This window comes from Patagioenas fasciata, chromosome 2 (genome assembly GCF_037038585.1).
Source record: "Patagioenas fasciata isolate bPatFas1 chromosome 2, bPatFas1.hap1, whole genome shotgun sequence".
Taxonomy (NCBI): domain Eukaryota; kingdom Metazoa; phylum Chordata; class Aves; order Columbiformes; family Columbidae; genus Patagioenas; species Patagioenas fasciata.
The window spans coordinates 139,896,299-139,916,962 of NC_092521.1; the positions used below are offsets into that span (position 1 = coordinate 139,896,299).

General features: G+C 40.2%; 1 protein-coding gene across 1 annotated transcript in view; it reads right to left on the minus strand.

Moving 5' to 3' along the window:
• The window catches only part of SCIN (scinderin), a 49,214-nt gene extending 30,770 nt beyond the window's left edge, over window positions 1–18,444 (minus strand). The window contains exons 1-3 of the mRNA XM_065830827.2: window positions 18,208–18,444; window positions 13,721–13,875; window positions 12,092–12,253 (exon numbers count right to left, since the gene is read on the minus strand). Coding sequence (XP_065686899.1) covers window positions 12,092–12,253; window positions 13,721–13,875; window positions 18,208–18,406 — 516 coding nt within the window. The 5' untranslated portion in view covers window positions 18,407–18,444. The remainder of the gene's footprint in view (window positions 1–12,091; window positions 12,254–13,720; window positions 13,876–18,207) is intronic.
• Between the last annotated feature and the right edge of the window lie 2,220 nt (window positions 18,445–20,664).

Genomic DNA, 20,664 nt, shown 5'->3' on the forward strand with positions numbered 1-20,664 from the left:
ACTACGCAGTTTTTCTGGTCAGTTAAACCACCAAGTTCCTCCCCAGCAGAAGATCGACATATACCTTGTCCACCTTCCTGCTTCAGGAACTAAAATAAAGACAAGAGACACATCTGTGGTAGATGCCTCCATTCAGGGAGCACAGCCACTAAGTCTAAGCCCCATAGGGGCACTCCACCCCATTGTGGTTGCCACCTTTACAAGTTGCTCCTCAGACACCACAGCAGTAGCTCTTCATGTTGATGGGCAGGTGCTCTGGTGGCAGTAGCCCACTCCTAGACAGCATCTTATGGACCTCCAAGGCCTTTCTTTCATCTGGCTGAATATGTAGTAAATGGGTGTGTCCCATGTACAACAGGGAAAGAGCAATTCAACCTGAATGGAGGATGTTCCCAAGGAACCTCTCAGGAAGAAGGGCCACCATAACCAACCTGAGACAGGTCAGCTAATCCAGTCACACCACAGACCAAGGATCCCCAGTTTTTGCATCCCAAATTCAGATTTCAGTCTTAAGGAATCATAGAATACCAGGTTGGAAGGGACCTCAAGGATCATCTGGTCCAACCTTTCTTGGCAAAAGCACAGTCTAGACAAGATGGCCCAGCAACCTCTCCAGCCAAATCTTAAAAGTGGCTTAGTCCCCCCTATACAAGAAAGACATGGACAGACTGGAGAGGGCCCGGAGAAAGGCCACAAAGATGATCTAAGGACTGGGAAGTTGCCACATGAGGAAAGGCTGAGAAATCTGTGTTTGTTCAGCCTTGAGAAAAGAAGACTTACAGGAGACATGATCACCATGTTCCAGTATTTAAAGGGTGGCTACAAAGAGGATAGAGACTCCCTTCTTACAAGGAGTCAACACTGGAAAAGATGATGGGTAATGGGTACAGGTTACTGCCAGGTAGATTACAGTTGGACAAAAGAGGAAAATTTTTCACAGTGAGAATAATCAGCCATTGGAATAATCTCCCCTCGGAAGTGGTGGATTATTGATGAAAATTACTGAGAAGAGACAGGAGATAAGGTATAGAGCTGCTAGAGCCTGAGCTGGAAAAGGAAACTGATTGGTTTGGCTGGTTGCTTTCCCCCTGTCCCCCTTCCCTTCTTCTGATACAAATTAATTTGATTCTTCTTCACAGGATTCCATCAAATAGTACAGAAATAAAAGTAAACTGTCATTTTCAACTTTAAAAAAAAAAAGTCTGAACTGTTTTGTGTTGATCCACAATGCAAATAACAAGGATTTAATCAGAGCCCTCACTGAGTAAAATCCTGGGGTCTTAGTTTCACTATGTATATAAAAACATAAAACTTAGATTTCAGATTAAAACCTGTCTCGTTCAAAAAAAAGCTTTTAAAGCTATTTCTGCTGAGCAGTATTGTTATTTAATACTTGAAATGGTGGCTTGAGACAAGTGAGAGATGAAGTACAGCTTTCCAGCACTAGCAGATGCAAAATTTTGAAGACAGCTAACATTGACGCCGTCTGCCTGTGAAACAGCGTCAGTAACTTCTGATATTACTTTTCACCAGCTTGGAAACTCAATGCTCTCACAGCCAAGTTCCTTTCCCTTTGGAGGCATCCTTCAAAAACAAAGTTTTAAGCTTATGTCAGGATTACACAAATTCCCAGAACTGGATCCCTTTCAACTTGCAGATGTTAGGCAATGAAAGCTGTGAGGTTTTTAGCTTGCCTTCATCAACGTGACTGCAGGCTTAAGACAAGAAAAAAAAAATTGCTTCAAGTTCTGGTTAAAATACTATCAGTTTACTAAGTATCTGGAATCTGGAGACATACTTGGCTTCGGGTCTGAACCTAGTCTTAAATCTGATTTTAGTATTTCCACAAGGAAAAAAAAAAAAAGTGTTCATACTTGAGGAAAGAGAATTTTCTGAAGAATTAATGAAAGACTGCTTTGAGTGTGCAGAAAGTCAAACACTGCAATTTGAGCTGATTTTTTAATATAGTTATTACAGCCATGCATTCACGGCTTCAGCTGTCTCCTGAAATTTTTGGGAGACTTCCCAAACACAGACTCCTTTAGTTTCTGAGAATTTCAACACTCAAACTTACTCATTCTCATCTTGGCCTACCCCTGCTAATTGAGCTTATTTGAAATTATGTGAGAAAACGAGTCACTAGAGATACAGCAGTAATAGATAGGAAGTCTTTATTTCCCACAGTCTACAGAAGCAATAAGGAAGGTGAAGACAATATATAGAAAGAATTAGCTGAAGAGGTTAGGCAGCTAATGCCTTATCTCAGTGTGTATGCCACAATTCATAGAGATTACTCATTCAGAAAGGTTAAAAGTTCAGTTTCAGTTGTCCATGTCATCCTTTTCTTGTTTGTGGTGTTTTGTTTTGTTTTTTTGGTAACTTGCCATACAACCTCAGACAAGTATTCTCATCTACAAAATGAACAGTATTTACTGTACTAACCACAAAGGATACTGTGAGACTTAAATCGTCACTGCAAAGACCTTTACTTCTTAGATAATAAAGTCACATTTTCTTAGCATCTCCTGAAGGTCCCACTGCACAGCATGCCCTGGCTACTCTGCATTCAATGTATTCTCCCACTTTGCCTTCAGTCAGCAAGTGACTAAACTGAGCTCTCCTACTGTCCACTGGTTCTGGGCTTCAAATCAGCCTGAGGAAGGAGAAAGACCTTTAAAAATCTACAGTAATGGAATTCAGATTTTTTGATTTGCCAACTTCATTATTTTCCTTATGGAGTCCACCTTCCTAAATTACAGAAACATTCCCACAAAATAATGTGGCTTAAATACTTCTTTCTAAACTAAAATAAATATATGTGCAATTTTGTTAGCTTTAACCTTGAGAAACCTTGTGTAATAAGGTTTTCCACTGCCAAATGAAAAACCTGAATCAACAAGCAGTGGTGGACAACATCCTTGATCTAGACTTCACATGGATGAGCCATACCAATCCTATAAGTTACATCTTCCTGGGTTATTTGAAAAAATGGTAAATTTAAAAGCTAGAGAAACAAGATTATTTTCAGCACTAGAGAATAAATACAGTTTTCTTTATTAAAACCCTGAAAGCTAAACTTCATGTACTGTGTAATTTAATAGAAGGAAGCAAGCAGCCACAAGTCATGAAAATGTCCCAAAGTGTATATTTAACTGTATTTACTATGAGCAATAAAGAAATACCTTAAGCATTCAGTGCCACAACTCTTCAGTAGCTCAGATTTAGTTAATTTTCTCATCTGAAGTAAAATCACCTTCTGAATGATTTTAAAATGTATCTCAATTTTGAGGCCTCATGGTAGAAGTTCAGCTGGATATTTACAAGTTTGTCTTACTGATAACACTTAACCATTTCAATCTCCAGACAGATGAGGTTTTTAACACTTAAAAACCAGAAAAAGATATTTTAGAAATTAAAGCCACTTCTGGACAAGGCTAATAATTTATGTCTGTATTTACCTGAAATAGAGTCAGCTAGTTATCTAACTGTGTCCAACAGACCACTGAGCTTTTGACTTGTATTTTTCATCTATTTATTTTTAGGCATTTATAAAGTGCTCAGTTCAGGGCATAATGTGGTATTTAGCTTTTGCTCACTCAGTGCTTTCACAATTTCTTAGCTGTACTACACCTTCACTATTTTTAGGCTTGTTTTGCTAACCTTATTTTGAATTGGCAGACTGAGAAAAATGTTTCCATTAAAATGAAAATAGACTTCAGTGTTCACTCCCCTCAAAAAAAAAAAAAAAAAAAAAAAAAGGAACTTCATTCACCAGTAATTCCTGTGCCAAGCCCAATTTATTTTCAGAAGTTCGTACTAGGAGTATTTGTTTATTTTTTAATTTCTTTAACAGAGTGTGAGAGACTAGGGAAGAGAGCTATTCTACTACCTGATATTAATTGTTGTTGATATCAGTATACTTGTTGAATTACACTGGAACAATTAGCAGCTGAGAGTGAGAAAATGTTATCATGGATAATCACAGTGACCACCCTGGAGTTACTGAGGGAGGTGGGGAAAGCAAACTGGGTCTGTGCCACACACACTGCGGTCATAGCAAGGTCTTCTCTCATCTGCACATTCTGGGGGATGCAGTTTGGTCTTCTAGTTACAGAGCAGCAGGATTCACTGCTTTTATTCCTGATAACTTTTAGCTTGCAGAGTGACCTTGAGCAAGTCACATGAGATTTCTACAGCACATTAAAAATGACCCAACACTATAGTCTGTGGCAAGATGATTATGCATGGCTTGTGTAATTCTAGTACCTTGCCACTTTTCCCTGTATAGAGAGGGATTATGAACACAAACCTCCTGCATCCCTGCTCCAGCCCCAAATGGCACATAGAGCAAGAGAAGGAAAAAAATCAACAACAAAAAAAGTGCTTATTTCAGATGTGACATAAAAACAGATTTTCCTTTCTAGCACACAGCCACCTCTGTATTCAACTGGCAGCCTGCTCAGTTTGGAGGCAAATGAAAATATACTCAGTGTCCTGGTGGTTTTCCTATCAATTTCAGCCAGGACTAAAAAAAGCAAAACCAAGAAACTTACATCAGTGAAGAACTCACAATTTTGTTCTAGTTAAACATGTCCTTAACATATAAGTGTTTTAATCCTATATCTTTGTTGAAGTACCTACTAATTTCCAAGCCCATACTGTAACTGCTGATTTGCATTCTCTTATATGAAGAGACATTATAAAGCTAAACAAAATAAAGAGGTTTCAAAACTATCTGAAGCAAATTTGTTGCAAAACTTCAGTTTTGGTAGAAAATAAAGAAGTGTTTGTTTGAGAGATTAAGTCTCAGTAATCTTTAGATATAAAACTAAAAATTTAAGCTTTTGTTAAGGAAAGACTTTAAGCCAAGTATCACAAGCTGGTGTGCCTACATTCTTTGTTGGCAGGCCCTGATGCACCCCAGACCTGTTCACCTTCGCCCGTACCTACACCAGAACGTGCTCCCAGAATGTAATTGCACTTCAATTAAAAAAATTACCACTCTTAGTTAAGAGTCCACTAAATCTATAGTGTGGATGGTGTCACGTCAACATGTTACAGCTTATGCTGACTTAATGTATGTCAGTCTGGATGTTGTCCTCTGCCCCTCTAAACCACAACGCTAGCTGCTGAGGCATGGCTGTGAAATACAGGGACTTAGAGGAAAGAGACCTTCAGCTAAACCTTCTCACTCATGGGAAACACCATAACACATTCTTTTTACTCTCACAACTCGCACAAAAGAGCTAAAAGTAAGAAAAGGTTTGTAAAGTTATTACTGCCTTAATTCCTTTCTTCTCTTGGGCTTAGATTCTGTCTAACAAACAGAAGCAGCTGATTAGAGCCTGGGCAAAAAAACCAAACCCACATCACAGAAAGCCACTGCAGTGGTTTCACAGTGAGCAGGTAGAAGAAAAGCCAAAAAGGCTTGTAAAGAAAGGTGTGTCAGGAGGAGCTGAGGTGCAGGAACACCCAAAGGAGCTTGTGCTCCTAATATGCATGTGTAAGTGAACCGATGATACCACTTCTCAAAAGAAAGAGGGAAAAAACAAAACTTGCAAAGCTAGAGGCAGATTGAACATATGCTAAATATTGGCAAAGCTTTTATACGTATCCTATCATGGTCCTGTGTTTGTTGTTTTTTTTTTTTTTTTTTTCAAAGTAATTGGCATGCACTCATCTGAGACTCCACTCTCTTCATGGTCATTAATAAACACATGTTCTGATAAGGCAAGAGTTAATTTTAGCCAAAACTGTTATTTCTTAAAGTCTCATCTCTTAATGTTAATAGATTTAAAGGAAAATGCCAATAGAAAATACAAATAGACATTGTAAAAAATCTTTTACATTAACTGCAAACAACAGAAGTCTTTTGAGTGCCTTCAGCTCTCCATAGAGATATTTGTAAAACAACTGCATGTTACCCTGATGTCTATAATTCAAACACTAAGCTTTTGGAAACTAAATGGAAATCCCTAAAACAACAGTGTGGAGCTTATTTTCTTGATTTAGCACTCTTCTTTTAAGGAAAAAAAAAAAAGTCCAAAATAAGCAAACAGTAAAACTGAATAAAAGTGACTACAATACAGCACTTTGATAGTCCACTGACATTCAGTTTTTTAGGAACTGACACACATAGTGAGAAGAATGTTTGGCTTGAACCAAGTTAATATAGGCTTCTGGAAACATTTTTCTCCTTTAATTATTCAATGCTTTTATTGTCTTGACAGTTGAATTCTTGCTATAGACACGGAAAATAAAATAATTTCACGTATTCAAATCTGCCTTTTACATTTATTAAAACTGTAATACAACAAACCATTGAAAGCTGTGGAGTTTTGATAATCCAAAACAAACTCTGAATTCACTCAGGCACAATTCTGCTGAGGCCACCACAAGCCTGGCCCTGGTGTGACTACAATGGTGTCATTGTAATCAGTCTTGGAGTCTCCTATTTTATTCAACTGGAACAAACTGACAGAGTAAAAATAAGTCATATGTACCAGAATCATACACTTACTACATTAATTTTCCCTTCTCACACATGTTTTGCCATTATATTGTGGGAACAGCTGTTCCTATACCACCATGGATTAAAGTCTGTTGTATCAAGATATTCATTCTAAGTAACAGCAACTCAAGCAACAAAACATCTGGATGTCCTATAGCATCAGGGAGAAAAGTAACCTAACTGAATCCTTGAGAATACGTGTATGTCCTGTCCTTCTGAAGCTTTAAGAATGATCTCTGTTTCAGCCACTTTTCTGCAGACGAGTGGGGTGAGGGGAAGCTTTCCAGTCCATAGGGTATCAAGGAAAGCTACATACTCTGAAATGGGTGAAAGAAAGGCTTAATATTTATTTTTCTCCATTTGATGACTTTGGGACTATAACAGTTTCCAGAATACTGGAGCTCATACTACTGCACCTGTAAATACAATTGGTTCATAGATTCACAGAAAAATGAGATGCTTTCTTACTAAGATACGCTGTGCATAGATATAACCACATTTTTAAGTTGTTAACAAGTCCATAAAGTTAATAAAGAACTAAAGCAGTTTAGTTCAAGCTCTGGTACTTGTTTGTCAACTCCCTGCTACAGCATGAGCAATAATTCAACCCTTAGTTGGGGCAAAATGGGGAAGAGGTTAGTTGTAGGAGAAACATGTGAACGAAAAACATGGAAAAAGGACATGACTAGTTGGTTGTTAGTGCCAGGAGAAACTTAGAGCGATGAACTCCCAACATGCAGGAATCTGCTTTTCCAGTCCTGTTTATACCCAAACAGTACCTTTATTACAGCAATTAATGTGCTGATCTTGGTTTCTCTAAAGGAAGTGAAGCAAAGCCACTTAGAAGAGATAGTGCAGGCGAGGGGCAGGGAGATTATAGAAGCAAGTAAAACTACAACTGTGCTCAAGGTTACAATGTGATGCTGAATCATACCCCATAGTCATAATCACAAAGCAAGTATCTGTCCTCTTGGTCCTTTACTGTTAAAAAGCATAAGTTACTTAATTTTTGAAAACATAATTTATTCTATAGAAAGTTAACTGTTTTTATGATAAGATACTGTCATTACAAAGCCAGCCTTTTTGCATGATATATTTTTTCCTAGCATCTTTGTGCAAGACAGCAATCTTTTTCCTTTTGACATATCTATTATGTCAGGAGTTCAAGTAGTAGCATACTGACAAATACATAATCACAACAGCTTTATTCAGTCTCATACTTTTGGGTTCTTACATCGCACTTGTGATTCGTGGAGTCCTTAAGAAGTTCATACATTGATTGCTGGATGGCACAAGTTGTTTTCATAATAAGCACACCACAGGCTCTTGAATTTCAAACCAGCAACCTCTTGGCTGTTTATAAATCAGTTTATAAGCATCACTATAGGAATGGGAAGGCTGGACAACTAAGTGCATTTTACCTTAAGTCTTCATTTAACTTGATACAGTTATTGCCTCACCATCTGCATTCTTCTTTGGGAAGAATGGTAACATGTCCTCAGCAGAACTTCGATTGTACTGACAAAACTTTCCAGCCTCAGTCAGGCCCAAGCTCAGAATTGCTTGGTACATATCACACATCCCACATCCTTATTTTATTAACTGTCTCCTAATTTCTTCCAGGAGGCTGAGGAGTATGCAGCCCTCTCCCTGTGCCCTACCATCACTTGGCTCATAGTGCTGCTGCTGCCTCCCATCCAGAGGCAAGTCAGCCAGAGAGAACCAGCTCTTACATTTTATTGATACTAAGCTCTATCTAAAATGCATACAGAATATTTTTGTTAGTCAGTCAGGATACAACTTTAGACAGTTTGGGAAGCTCTGCTGCATGAAGGCTGAGTTGAGAAGCTTTCAATAAAATCAGCTGATCATTTCATGTTGTTTTACTGTATTGCTATTCCCATTACTTCTGCTCCACGCTTTGATAACTACCCAAATTATCAACATATCTCAACCTTCACATTTTGCACATCAGTGTACACCAATGTATGTAGGCTGAATTTCACAACACTGATGTTTCTTTCCCACTTTAAACCAATCACTAAGAAAACTGACAGAAAGATATTAAAGTCCTTAGCACATCTTACCAGAAGTACCCATATATAAGCTGCATTAACATATGCATCCAGATAATACTAAAATAGCCTGGGAAACACTGTATGCTATTCAGTGAATGGCACAATGATTAATGTTTTTCCTTCCATAGTCATTTTCCATGCCCTCTCATGCTCCTTACTGTTTTGAGAATTTGTCTTGGTGATGGAGGAAGAAAGAGGGAAGTGGCTAAGGGGAGTTGGCTCAAGGATGGGGTAATGCAGGGAGACCTGCATCTGGAGATTAAAGGGGACAGCACAGAGCAAGGCCAGACAGTTTATGGCCACCAAGAACTGCCAGACCTGTCCTGGTGAGATATCAAGAAGAGTTCAGCACCCTCCAGCCAAAAGGATGGGATGGGAAGTGTGGTAGATCACCATGGCTTCTGGGAGGGCTTGAGCACAGCTATGTCAGGATAGTACCTGAAAAGGTAAGGTGTGCTTTACTCTAGGCCTGCACAAAGCCTTTTCAGCAAATGTCTTGCACTTGTCTTGCCTTCCCTGTCCTAAAGGCTTCCTCACAGGGAGATCCCCAGGATCATAAAGGAGGTGTCATGGAAATCTCTTGTTTAAAAAAAAAAAAAAAATCATAAAACTGGGTCTGGCACCCCAGGAGTCCTCCTGGACCACTCTCTGCATTGGAACATCAGTCTGTTGGTCACAGCACTCATGTTACAGTCTTACAGAAAATTGTTTGAATAAAACGTCTTTGCCCATTACCCACAGCTAATGACTGCCTTCATATCAAAGACAGAGTTTTCTCTACCATCTGCAGCTATTTGCTCTTCCAGTCTAGAGAGGTCAAAGGAGGCAAAGTAAGACTCCAGCAGGATATTTGAAGTGCTGTAAATGTGGTTTAGTAACATATCGAGGTATAAGGTAACTATCAGAACCTGAACTGTAAATGTGTGAACCTAGCTGGAAATGCACAGCAACACTTTCAACTTACGGCATTATCACCAGGAGGGAAACCTTAGTGACTTCAATGATTTTATTCCTCATAATTATTGCTGTTCTGAATTTTCCTTATCTGTTCAAACCACAGGTTTAAAATACTGCTGTAATTGAGCTCAGTGGGAAAACTGCAATGATTGTTCATCATATTAGATAAATGGCTTGATGAAATGTAACAGGAAATGGACTGGCACAAGCAGTTTTGCAGTGACATGGAGACCATCCTTCTAGTTAGCTAAGAGACTGAGGAAAGTAAGCCTTGGAAATTCATCTTCTTTGACATGCTACAAAAATTTAAAAAGCACAGAGCATAAGTTTATGATTTTATTCAATTACTGCCCATTATTTTCAGACAATGATTTAGCAGTGCCCTGCAATGAATCCCAAGAATCAAGCCAACCCTATTTATGATTCATTTTGTTTCATGAGAATTTTTTTTTTTTTAAGTACCCCTACATTCAATTAGGAGCTTCCGTAAAGGCTCGCATATTTACAGTGGACCTCTAGTCATGGATAATGTCAATCTGTCAATCTTATTTCAGCTTGAAATATAGTTCTTATAAAACCTGCTCAAGATTTCCACCATGACTGTTTTCTACCACACTTTTTTCTCTATAGGCACTTCACTAGACTACATCTTGAAGGATGTCACACATTGCATTTTGATTTCCCACAAGAAAGGTGTGGTTTACATAATCTATGATGAAATAACTGCAAATGTCTGGATGCTGAAACACGTTTTTCCTTAATTGTTAATATATCCAAGAAAACCTATCTCTTGTATACCACTGATATGAGAAGACCAAGAACTCTTATTGGTCATGTGATTCAACTGACATTTCTTATAGCATGGTAAAGAAGAGATCTAAATGTTACGCACATCTTCCTACAAAGGCACAAGGTTGCATTGCTGCTTGACCTCCATCTTGTCAAACAGGAAATCAGAAACCACAGTGATTTCATACCAAAAAAAGGCTCACAATGTGTGGCCAGTGTTAGAAACCAAGACTCTAAAGTAATATTACATTTCAATTGCTTACTGACAGTGCTCTCCTCTCAACAAACGTCATCAAAAGGGATGAAGCCCAGGCTATACACATAACACCACTATCCACCAAAATGTGTTTCATCATTGTCATGTCTGCAGTGTGACCCAAGTAAGAATTTTCGGTAAACTGGGTAACTGCAGCACAGTAAGGGTCAGTACAAGTCAAATTAATGGAGTACATCCAGTTCTACAGGGTGTCCATGGGAAATTAATTCCAAACCAGAAAACTCAAGCTGTGTGACAACCTGTCAGCAAAAGCAGTGCTCTCTATCAGTGTTTAGTTCCAGCTTTCCCACCTCCCATGGGTTAACTCAAAGAGAATAGGTTATTTGAGTGATTATTTGAGTCTTCTGTGCATCCTAAATACAAAGTGACAGAGATGTTTAGATACTGATCACTTGGCGGTTTCAGATGATTAGACCACCACACCATAAGAGGAGTGGGATTAAGTTCAGAAAACACTGGTTGATGTTCTGTCTGAAGGCTGCTAAGCATGATAAAATGCTAACAGGCATAATTAATACAGACACTTGATATTACCACACCAGGGGATGCTTTTCAGAAGAAACAGCCAAACCTATAATATGAGTTCAGAGTAGCTCCTCTTTTAAAAAGAACAGGGAACTCTTCTCTGAAATCTTGGTGAAGAAGCTGACCACTTCCTTATGAAGAACACAGTTAAGATCAACTACAGTTGCTGCCTTGCTGATAAACTGTTTTCTTTCATATGTTCTTTATTTTATGTGCAAGCATATCAGGCAGTAGAATAATTTCAAACTGCTAACTAGCATCTAACTAGTGTGGACTACATCCCAGCTGCCACTTTTAGAATTCATTTTAAGACTTTTTGATACTAAGGTGACAATACTATACTTTAAGCCATCTGATGCAAGCAAAATTATCTTATCTGTCCAAATGCTTCTGTGCTAAGTCTGTCCCTCTACTTGCTTTTGACAGAAAGCCTTGAAGTATGGGATTGCTTCAAGTGATCTCTTGAAATACTCAAGTAGTTTTGTAACTCATTGTATGACAAGTTTTTTTGACAACTTCTTTTGCATGTATTTCTTTAGAGTGAATTTTCACAATCAAAGTTTTATAAAGAAATGCTCTTATGAGAAAGGTCCAACCTGTGTTCTGCTCTGAACCTCAGCGCTGATCCCATTCAGCTGGCAGATAATGTCAAGGCTGGACACGATTAACTGCGAACAGCTTACTGTTCAAACATCAGTAGTAAAAGATCCCAATATCTTGAGTGGGAAAGAGAACCATTTCCAGAAGGATAATCTGTGCATACTTCAGAAAACAGTTAGGGCAGTTTTGACCCTTCAAAGTGTTGTGACAATAGAACTGATTTTCTAAAGCAGATTCTTTCTGTCAGTTTGCGCAAATGACAAAGTCAGTTGTACATTTTAGTGTATGATTCAGACCCTAAAAGGGATGCTGCATCTCTACTTTGCAGTGTGTATAACTCTAAGAAAAACTTACAGTTCCGAGGTCAATAATGAAACAATCTCCTCTATTGAAGCTGGTCCAAGCCAGGGGAACTTCTGTGGCTCTTACAACTCTCCGGCCCTTGATATGTAGAAGCCTCTTAGCACTCAGATCATTAGTAACAACATGATTAAATCCAGATGCAACACCACCTGCCTGAATGAAACAAAAACAAAGGAGCAAGCTTTATTTCCATTCAATTTCTGCAAATTTACCCTCTTACTACAGCTGAGGAGCTAGCAGAGGAAAAAAGATTAAAAAAATAAATCACAACAGCTTATGCAGTGAGAGGTGAGCCAAAATAATGTACTGTTTAACATTGCTCAACACAAACCAGGACAACTTGGGGAACACTGCTGCTGCTGAATTCTCAGTTGTGAGCCTCTATCTGACAATGGAGATGTCACTTATCTGAAAACCCCTTGAAGCCAAATGGGAAAAGGGAAAGCACAGAATTTACTGCACTTTCCTGCATCATCCAGAGGATAAGGTAATGCTGAACCATATCGTTAGGACAAAAATCAGCAGATCACCAAGTAAGGACTGATAGAAAGCAGAAGAATATGGAGCTCCTGTACAAGTTTTCACAACTTCTTTAAATTCAGAAGTTAGGGAGGTTTTAGTGCCTAGTTATGTGTACAGGGAGGAGTCATTCAACAGCAGCTCTGTAATTTTCTGAAAGGAATATTTGCAGTTTAGGAGGCAATCTAGAAAAGAGCATCAAGCTGGGGGAAGCAAGACCAAACTATTGATTTTGCAATCTATGAAGTGTAAGTTTAAGCCTAATTTATTTCTGTAAACTAACTTGGCTGTTTGCCAAATTACAAAAGAAAAAGAGTGGGCAGGTCACTGTCAAGCCCTGTTACGCAAGCAGAGATAAAAGCTTCAAATTAGTTGTGTAGACTCTGACAAGTTACAAGCCTCCATAATGTGAAAAAGGCTGACTGATCAATGGCTCCCAGAGCTCCCGTTACAGGGAGATACTCAGGTGATACATTACTTCTTAAAAAGCACAGATGTCTCAGAAAAATTCCTTCCAAAGAGTCTGCTTCTGGAAGTGACAGAAAGCAGCTGATGCTACAGCTTTTTAAAACATAATTTTTTCATGAAAAGTATTTGGAAGTTTGTTTTACCTACCTCAAATTAAGAAACAGCAGTAGGACTGTGAAAGCACCATTTTTAGACTAAAGTGAGGTTTGTCTTTTTCAGTCTGCTCATGTTTTTAACCACTCAAGCACATTGGGTTCTGCATTTGAACAAAATTATTCAGTCTACAATACAGAAATGGTTTCTGTGACATGTACTTCCTCCAAACCACAGAGTCCCTACTGTGAACACCCTTAGACACATAAGTATGAAATCTCAGGACAGCTTGATTTGGGGGGCATAGGAAAGAAAATAAAACACCAGAACCAGTTTTCAGTTATCAGAAGGGACACTGGTAAACAAGCTGCTGCCTTATGTACAAGCACTGGGACTCCTGTAGTTTAGGATAGATAGTTAAATCTAAAACCACTGAACATTAAGACAAAGTTTTTAAACTTACCATAACAGACGCAAAAAAGATTTTATTTTACGTGGGGGACAATGTTTCAGAATACATTTTGACCACTGGCTCTTTACCTTGTATTTAATTCCTCCTTTGAAGTAGCTCACAAACTCAGTAGACTCATATCCTTGGATTTCTCTGCTCTGCACAGGCTTTCCTCCTAAATAGTCATCCATTTGAACAGTGAAAATAGCTGCAGCGGTGCTTTCATCCTGGGTACATTCTTTCCCTGAAATAAGATGAAATATTATTTAATTTTGAATTCTGCTGGAAAAAATGTTTCTATGACCATCAGGCACAGCCTTCAGCAGGTTGTACAGCCCATATATATGTTGCAACAAAGCACTACATCATAACCTTGTTCACCATCAAGTGCACAGCCACCCAGACCGTTTCTTAACAGTTGTAAACTGCATTCATAGGAAACAAAAAGTGAACAATAGCCAAGTTTGTCTTCTCTCAGCCTCTTTGAACAATAGAGTGTTTTAATTGAGTTTAGCATGACAAGAGTATATAGTAATGATTTTTGGACTTTGATCTGAATTACAAAGGCCAAGGAAGGCCATCAAAGGGCTGATTAGATGGTGAACCTATTTACGCTAAGAGCAACTTGCCAAGCCATGAAGTTAAAATAACTCAAAGAAAGTCCTCTTGACACTATAATGCAAGCAAATGGTATTTTCCTTAGGTATCTTATTAAATTGCCTGGTACAGCTGGGCAGAAAGAAAAGCAGCTTTTGGGGCTCTGCTATTTGCTTCATGAGGTCACACTTTGGTACCTTTCAGAGATTAGCCTAGTCTCAGGACTGTGGCAAAAGGGCCTCCTTAACTAGTCTGTTGATGGCCTAATCACCCTGCAAAGTAGGCTGTATATTAAGTCAAAACTCTTAGCATGGGCTCAAATTTTTGGTGAACATTTTCAGCAGTTTTGATTGTTTCAAGAAGAGCACAAGCAGGATCAAAAGTCTCAAACAACTGGCTTCTCAAGAACTTTTGAAGAGTAAGGAAAGAAAGTCTTCTGTTTAATATGTATTTTTCCTTTCTAAGTATACTAGTAACAGTTCTCAAGAGCAGCTTCTCACATTAACTATTGCCTTGCTTCTAGGTGACTGAGTGAAAAAATACTACAGAGCTCTAGACAGATACACCTTTCACAGGCTGTAGGAGAAGGAGGAAGTGTGTACTGAGGTCTTGGTGTCACCCCATTGTGTATTGAGTCATTAGTGTCACAGAAAGCCCACTGATAAGGTATTAGGAAAGAATAAAGCATGGGAGAGGGGGGACAGGGATGCTTAAGAGCATCAGTGACCTTGCTCCTCTCGTAGGGAGGGTGAGCACCCTGTTCATGGCCCAGCAGAGCAAATGACCCAAGACAACTCCCTTCTGCCCACTGAACAGTGGTTCTTCTCTCAGGAGCAGTGTCACCACTGCCACCACCACAGCTTTTGAGAGGACACAGGTGCAATGGAAGCCTCCAGAAACAGCAAGGATGAAACAGGGAAGGGATCCAAAGAATAATGGAGGCACAGGGAAGAGAAGAGCACAAGGCCTGACCAAAAAAGGTAAAAAACATTACTGAAAGCAGGATGTAACACAAGACTCTCTGAAAAAAAATTAAAAAGTCCTCATCATTCAGAGACAGAAGAACTTGCTATGTGGCAAGACACTTTCTCAGACCTAGGTACCACCTTAAAGACAGCGGTACAGATTTTCTTTTTCTAAATAGAGTTATTCATATCCCTTAGGAAGAGATGGTTTAGACTACTTGCAATTACACAACAGGGTTCAGGGTCAAAGAAAACTGGCTTAGGAACAGTTTTAGAGATAAGAACCACTACCAGGCTCAGTCTCACAGCTGCTATGCAATAAAATACTTAGTGACTCCCCATTAAAAAAAATCCAAAACCACACACAAGTGAATATCAATCCCAGTGTAGGTTATTCAAGCTTGTATGAAAAACAGATTCATCTTACAGTCTGAGGCACAAACAGCTATAAATAAACCAGAGTATATAAGAAAAAGAACAAATATTTTTACCAGACTAGATCCTGGTTCACATGGATAGATCTTAATCTCTGGGGACAAGGATTAAAAAAATAGTCAAAAACCACCATGCACGATTTTATTAAAGATAAGTGAGGTATAGCCAGTCTTACTTCCACAAGTAGCCTCATACTGGCATAATACATGTTGTTTCTACTAGTCATAGCTTCAAGTTGAGACAGCTCCCTTAGGATTAGTAATTTAGCAACTACAACATCCCTCAAGCTCCAGTCCAGACAACCGAGCCAGGATCTCTGAGCAAAGTTAAAAATGGATACAGCTACTATGACACAGATGCACATCGATTATTTGGCCATACCAACATCAGTGCAGCACCCAAATTTGTTAGAAATTATCCAACCTGGACAGCACTTCACTGCATGTGAGATATTTGGTGATACAGTAGCTTTCACATAGGAACCATCAGGCCAATAGAAAAACTGTTTGGTCACTTTAACCCTAGGATGTCAGTCACAGCACAAGACTGTCAGCACATCAAGTTCACAGAACATCCTCTCATGGTCTAGACTTCCTTCTAACCCTTGGGTATAAGCAAGGTATTATGTGGAAGTTTGCCCCTATATCATATGAAATTCAACATTCTGCTTTTTTTCTGAATTTGGGGACTTTTTTAGTGAAGTCAGAATCCTTTCAGACTCAAAGCCACCATATGACACCCACACAATTGCACATGCCGCAGCTGACAGGCAGGAGTAGGGACATGTCAACAAATCGTAAGGCCTTGGTAAGTATCCAAGTCTAAAGTCTGTAGGGTTTCCACCAATCTAATTTCACAAGAGTTCTTCCCATCCCAAAGTCTGACTGCTAATGACTGCTGTAACTGTTCAAAAACAGCTTATGCAAAGTCTTCAGAAGGACTCTACTGAGGTCTTCCTGGTCCACAGGTTGTAAAGCCTTTTCCCATGAGCAAAAAGTTTGATGTATATAACAGTGGTGTGAATCAGTCAGCAAAAATACCAGAATGATTCAAATTCTTGCCCTGGGTGTGACTGCCCTTGCCCATACACCTGTATGAAGTTCTGGTCTCCTGTTGCTATTAAGCTTTCATCAGTGTCTAAGCATCTCCACTCCACTACTGGAATACCTTGCAAGCAGGAAGGGATTTCCCAGTAGTTGGCCACACCACTGCCAGCCTGCCAGCTGACTAAGAGCAATATGTGCACAGATTACCTGAAACTATTCACAACATCTGGACATCACTACATCAGCACGAGATATACATCAGCATGTACAACTAAAGGTCTTTAGCCAACAGCAGAGAGGTTTTAATTAGTGCAAATATCAGTCACTGTATTGACTTCACTTCCAGTCACTAAGAGTCTTTGCATCTTTCCCTGGTGTCTACTATACCTTAACTACTATGTAAATAGCTCTAACTTCATCAACAAAGCTCTCAATAGCCAAACCCTGCTGTTAACTAGCAGTGCTGTGGCATAAGAACATCTGTCAGAAATTAATTTATGCTGCCATCTATGATTATAGTCTTGTCAGAGACAGACACTGTCCCACATGCCAGCTGGATAACTCGTAACACATGCAAAACTACACAAGCTTGAAACATTTATGCAGAAACAATCACCGCTTTATCTGCTGTTCTTTTTCAATGCATCTAAAAATACAATGAGAACCACAGAAACTCAAACACATTAATGTTAATACACATTGACGTGTCTTTATGTGCACTCACTGAGATAATTCCCTGCAAACACAAACCGGATGGTGAAATAAGAACAAAGTAGTAGATTTCAGGCAGCTACGCAGCAACCACTGTGGCAGGATGACTTGGTGACTAGACAAAGAAGTCTCAAGAAATCTCCAGAAGAGGAGGAAGTCACCTAAAATGCATCCTGATGTCAGACCTCTGCTTTTCTGTAAACACTGTGCTAGTCAAGGTTGAAGGCAAAGGACATCAGCCCAATTGCAGTATTTGGAGGGGGTTTAGTAGGCTGTCAAACTGATATTAAAGAGAAGAGGTTTTACAAAAAAACTGGTACCTTTGCCTCCAAACTCTGTATCATCAGAATGCAAAATTAGTCTAGCTGAAAAAGGCAACATGTGGGCACAAAGCAGTGCAATAACGCCACAGGGAAATGGCTGAGATGAAAGTGGGTCCTAGTAGAAATGAAGGCAAGAAAACTCTTTATCTGAACGAAGGCAGGATTTCACTTGTGAATCTTGTTTGGATGCAACCAAGACTTGACTTTGACCCTTCAGTACTCTTCCAAACCAACACTGCAAAGCAAGCAAATGTTCACCTTTCTATCATATTCCACTCTCTTTCATGCCCAGAGCCCTGTAGTCCCACCACATCAGAAGCACTGTGGCTTGGCATCACCCAGATCCTTGGCCGTAGCCCTACTTATTTAAGCACCTCAACTTGGAAGCTGCACACACGCAGCACTTTTGAAGAGAGGAAAAATTCAGTTCCCGATCCCCTGGAGCTCAGCGAAGCCGCAAGACACTTCAGCACCAGCACCCGAGCCCCCCGCTGCCTACCGAGCCAGTAGTGGAGGCGGTAGGCGGTGCCGGAGGGGCGGAGGACGGTGTACAGCACCAGGTAGGCGTCCCCCACGAAGAAGTCGCCATGGAGGCTGGGGGGGACGAGCACCAGGTCCAGCCGCTCGACGCGCCACACCTGCAGCCCGCTCTGCCGCCCAGCCTCGGCGAAAGCCGGCGAGGGTCGGTCGGGAGCCATGGCGAGTAGCAAAAGGCAGCGCTGGTGCCTCCACCGCGCCGCCTTTATAGCGCTCGGCCCGGCCCCGCGGGCGGAGCGGGAGCAGGACCGGCCCCGCCCGGCAGCCGCCGGGGGCGGGGGTGCGGCCGCTGCCGAGCCCGGTGAGGGGAGCGGCCGGTCCCCGCAGGCCAGCGGGATGCGCCTCCCAGCCCCGGCTCCTCCTGGCGGCCCCGGTGCGGGCCGGCCGAGTTGTTTATTTATTACTCCTATTAGTTTTCAGCACGCCGACAAAACAGACCCGGCACAGCTTTTCTGTCTGTGCCCCAAAGGCATTGCAGAAGTGTTATATATAAACAGCATCCCTTGCTGCAAACGGAGAATTTTTCTTTATTCTAAAATGAGAAAAAAAAAAGTCAAGAAAGCAAAGCACAGCCGGCCTGCCCTAGTAGCTACAGGTGTTAAAGGGCTGCTCATATTGCCTATATAATTATCACATCTGCCCTGTTTTTGTAAGCTGCTTGTATCAAAATACGAAGAGTTTCTATAGCTTGCACTTGCTGCTGGGCTCTTTTTTTACCCCAGATTGGAATGGCAGAGCACAGCTCTCATTCTCCATCCAGTAACTTTACTTTGTTCAATATTGCCAGGTGTTTTTTTTTTTTTTTTTTTTTGGGGGGGGGGGAGGCAGTAGTAGTGATGAACCTTGTATCTTTTTGAAGATTCTAAATGAAGCCCAGAACTTATTTAAATTTCCTGGTCTCAGAAAATGGAAAGCATTGTACTGGTGTTTTTCCAACACCATGCAACAACAACCTAAATAGGGCTAAACCCACTTCTTACTTGTCCTAGCAGGTCGTTACAACTTAAAAATTATAGCAAATCACTGCTTTCATCTGATGTTGACAGGAGATAGATTAATTTGGGTAGGATACAGATAGGTACAGCTCAAGCTGTCAGTTTATCAAAGTTACATTTCAGAGAGGGTTGAGTTTAGGTCCTGGCTTAATTTTAAGGCTCATGATTTCCCCACTGGGTTATTTTAAGTATCTTCCCTGCCTTCTTTTCATACTGTCTGATGTACGATTTAGCTATTGAGGGAAAAGATACCATTTCACAATGTGTACCTACTGCCATCTCTCATTTTGGTGAGCATCCTGCCATCAGCTTGCCAGACAGAGGTGTACAGGCACCCTAAGCTCTATCCCTGCTGCTAAAAAAGGGAACCTGTGGGTGCTCTGCTTTGTCCAAGGTCCAGCTGAACGTTTTACAGCTGACAGCCAAGATTTCATCCCTTGTTCTGCCAGGGCTGAAGACTTGGTGAGGCTGAGCCTACTTGATAAAGCTCTATGCCTCCAAAAAATACTTTTCTCCAGGTAGTTCACCATGTGAAGAAGAAAAAAAAAAAATAGGAAGAGCAGCCAAAAAATTCCAGCAGTTCCAGTTTCAATATGGTATCAGATGTTTTGAAATATGCCTAAGTGGTTTCTGAGATTTACCCTTCCATCTATGCCAGTTGTTCTTCTTTTCACTTTTACTCACTCACACCAAGCAGTTTTTCTCATTGCATGTCTTTTTGTATCCTTTTGCATTAGTTAGCTTTAGTCAGTGTGCATAGAACTTACCACATCCTCAATAATGGTATGGATTTACTATTTCTTCTGAAGCAGGTGAGTTGCGCTCACTTTGGAAATGTGCTGGGTTTTGCCCATACATGAGCTGAAACCAGCCCAGTGTTAATCAGCTTCATGCCTCCTCCCTGATCTGCTTCTTGTCAAAATGAGATTGTTTCTGCACAGATTGCACAGGCCATTTACATCTCCTTATTCTAGCTTTAAATTTTAAATTGACTGATCAAATGCAACTCTCAGCTGTAATCCCCCTTGCTGTCAGGAGAGACATGCTCATGCCATTTGTTCAGCATTGGCTGTGCCCAGTATCATATACCAAAGGACAGAGGTTTTAGACACAAGAACAGTTTAATTGTTTTGTCTCAGAGTCTGTCGCACTACTCATGCACAGAGGATGTTAGTACTGATGACAGAATTTTTTCATGCCAAAATTCGTCTTGCTAGGATTATGTACTATGTAACCACTTACTATCTGCCAGCCAAGAAAATCTTGGGTTGAAGTTTTTACCATAAGTGCCAGGATATTTGTTTGTACTCTTCAACACTGATTTTTATCTGTTTGCAAATCTTGCTTTTGCAATCTCACTACTGCTTTGTATGCCTGTCATTTTATGAAAGTTGTGTTGTCTTTTTTTCTTGATCCATTTACAT